General features: G+C 38.6%; 1 protein-coding gene across 1 annotated transcript; it reads left to right on the top strand.

The window, feature by feature from the left end:
- Window positions 1–1,053: 1,053 nt before the first annotated feature.
- On the top strand, window positions 1,054–1,527 carry LOC132277471 (uncharacterized). The gene has a single exon (XM_059779325.1). The coding sequence runs from the start codon at window positions 1,054–1,056 to the stop codon at window positions 1,525–1,527; it is 474 nt and encodes a 157-aa protein (XP_059635308.1).
- Window positions 1,528–1,942: the final 415 nt, after the last annotated feature.

Genomic DNA, 1,942 nt, shown 5'->3' with positions numbered 1-1,942 from the left:
CATATTATTTTATTTAGTTGAATTCAATTTAGCTTAATCAACCAACCAACCAATTGTGTGATCACTCGACCTACTAACCCTAATTACCATAGTTTCACAATTCGATACACCATCAAATCCCTTGGGACGATCCCTACTCACCCTATCTATATTTTAGATAGAGAAAGGTAGTAGTGGCTTTCTATAAATGTAAAACTTGGCCACCTCCTAAATTCTCACACAACTCTTCAAGCTTGACTTGGTATCGCGACCCTTGTAAAAGAGGACCGGTCACCCGTACATAAAAGAGGAGGCAACAAAGGAAGATGGCATGATATGGCAGGTCATTTCCAAGCTGACAAGCCAGATAGAACTAGGCCAACCAAGAAGACATGGAAGATTTTCAATGTTGATATAGATGGATTAGACTTGGATCATTGAAGAACACCAACTATTCATTTCTCGCAGGATCCTAGTGCCAATGTGGACAAGAGAGTTTAACTTTTGGCACCACATTACATTTTGATTGATGGAGATCTCTACAAAAAGAATAAAGAAGATGGACTCTTGCTAAGATGTCTTGGTAGGAACGAGTCCATGAGAGTAATGACAGAATCGCACCTTGGAATATGCGGAGCACATCAAGCCGGGATCAAAATGAGATGGCTTTTTAGAAGGTATGATTATTATTGGAAAGGCATATTGAAAGATTGCATAGAGTTTACAAAGACTTGTATTGCATGTTAAGAACATAGCCTGGTCCAAAAAGTTCTAGCTATAAACATGCAGCCAATACTAAAAATATGGCCATTCAGAGGGTGGACTTTAGACTTTATTGGAAAGTTAAGGCCACCATCTGTAGATGGCCATACTAATATTGTGGTGGCAACAGATTACTTGACAAAGTGGGTGGAGGCTATTCCACTAAAGACCAGTGAACAGTCCACAGTGATTGATTTTATTAAGAAGCACGTTATACATAGGTTTGAAATTCTAGAGACTCTCACCATTGACAGAGGCCTTTCCTTTGTTGAAAACAAAGTTCTTAATTATTGTGTTGAATGTGGTGTCTAAATGATCAATTCTACTCCATATTTTGCCCAAGCAAATGGACAAGCTGAGGCTTTCAACAAAGTAATTCTCAACATCCTTGAAAAGATGATTGAGAATTATCCAAAGGAATGGCATCACCTACTTTATGAGGCCCTTTGGGCTTACAGGATTTCAAAAAGATCAAGTACGAGTGTCACACCATATATACTTACATATGGACATGATGTCGTTCTTCCAATGGAGATGACCATTAGGTCTGCAAGGATGGCTCTCCAAAATAAGCTAACTCTAGCAGATTACAACCATGCTATGTTGGTAGAATTGGAAGACCTTGATGAAGTCTATCTCAATGCATTAGACCATGCTATTGCTCAAAAGAAGAAAGTCATGTGGGTATACAACAAGAAAGTAAACGCAAAATCATTTGTGGAAGGAGATTTGGTATGGCAAGTCGAATTTCCACCAGAAGTCCAAGACAAGGAATATAAAAAGTAGACCCCTAATTAGGAAGGTCCTTACTTGGTAGAACTAGTCCTTGGAAAAGGGGCTTATAGATTGATGGACATAAATGGAAGATCCCACATGCATCCTGTGAATGGTGTATACTTGAAAGAGTATCACCCTTCCATCTATGAAAACTGGAAAGCCACAATCATTCAACTGGCCACATAACATGGCTAGTAGCCTTATTTCCAAGTAAACCAGAAAGCTGGAAAGGAAGCATAATGGCCATACTGTGGCCATTCTTATAGTTAAGTCAAAACATATGAACTTATTTCAAGGAGAAAAGGCTAAGTACTTGAAAAGGTACACTGGCCAGAGCCATGAAGAAGACTTAGCTGAATTTCTAATATCAACTAAATTTCCTAAGTATAGAACATTTCATTGAGAAGAGGCTATACTATATGGT

This window comes from Cornus florida, unplaced genomic scaffold (assembly GCF_030987335.1).
Source record: "Cornus florida cultivar Cherokee Brave unplaced genomic scaffold, ASM3098733v1 CherokeeBrave_3.0.0_Hap2_Chr10, whole genome shotgun sequence".
NCBI classification, from domain to species: Eukaryota; Viridiplantae; Streptophyta; class Magnoliopsida; order Cornales; family Cornaceae; genus Cornus; species Cornus florida.
Note: the sequence above shows the minus strand (reverse complement) of the source record. Positions and strands in the feature narration are given on the sequence as shown.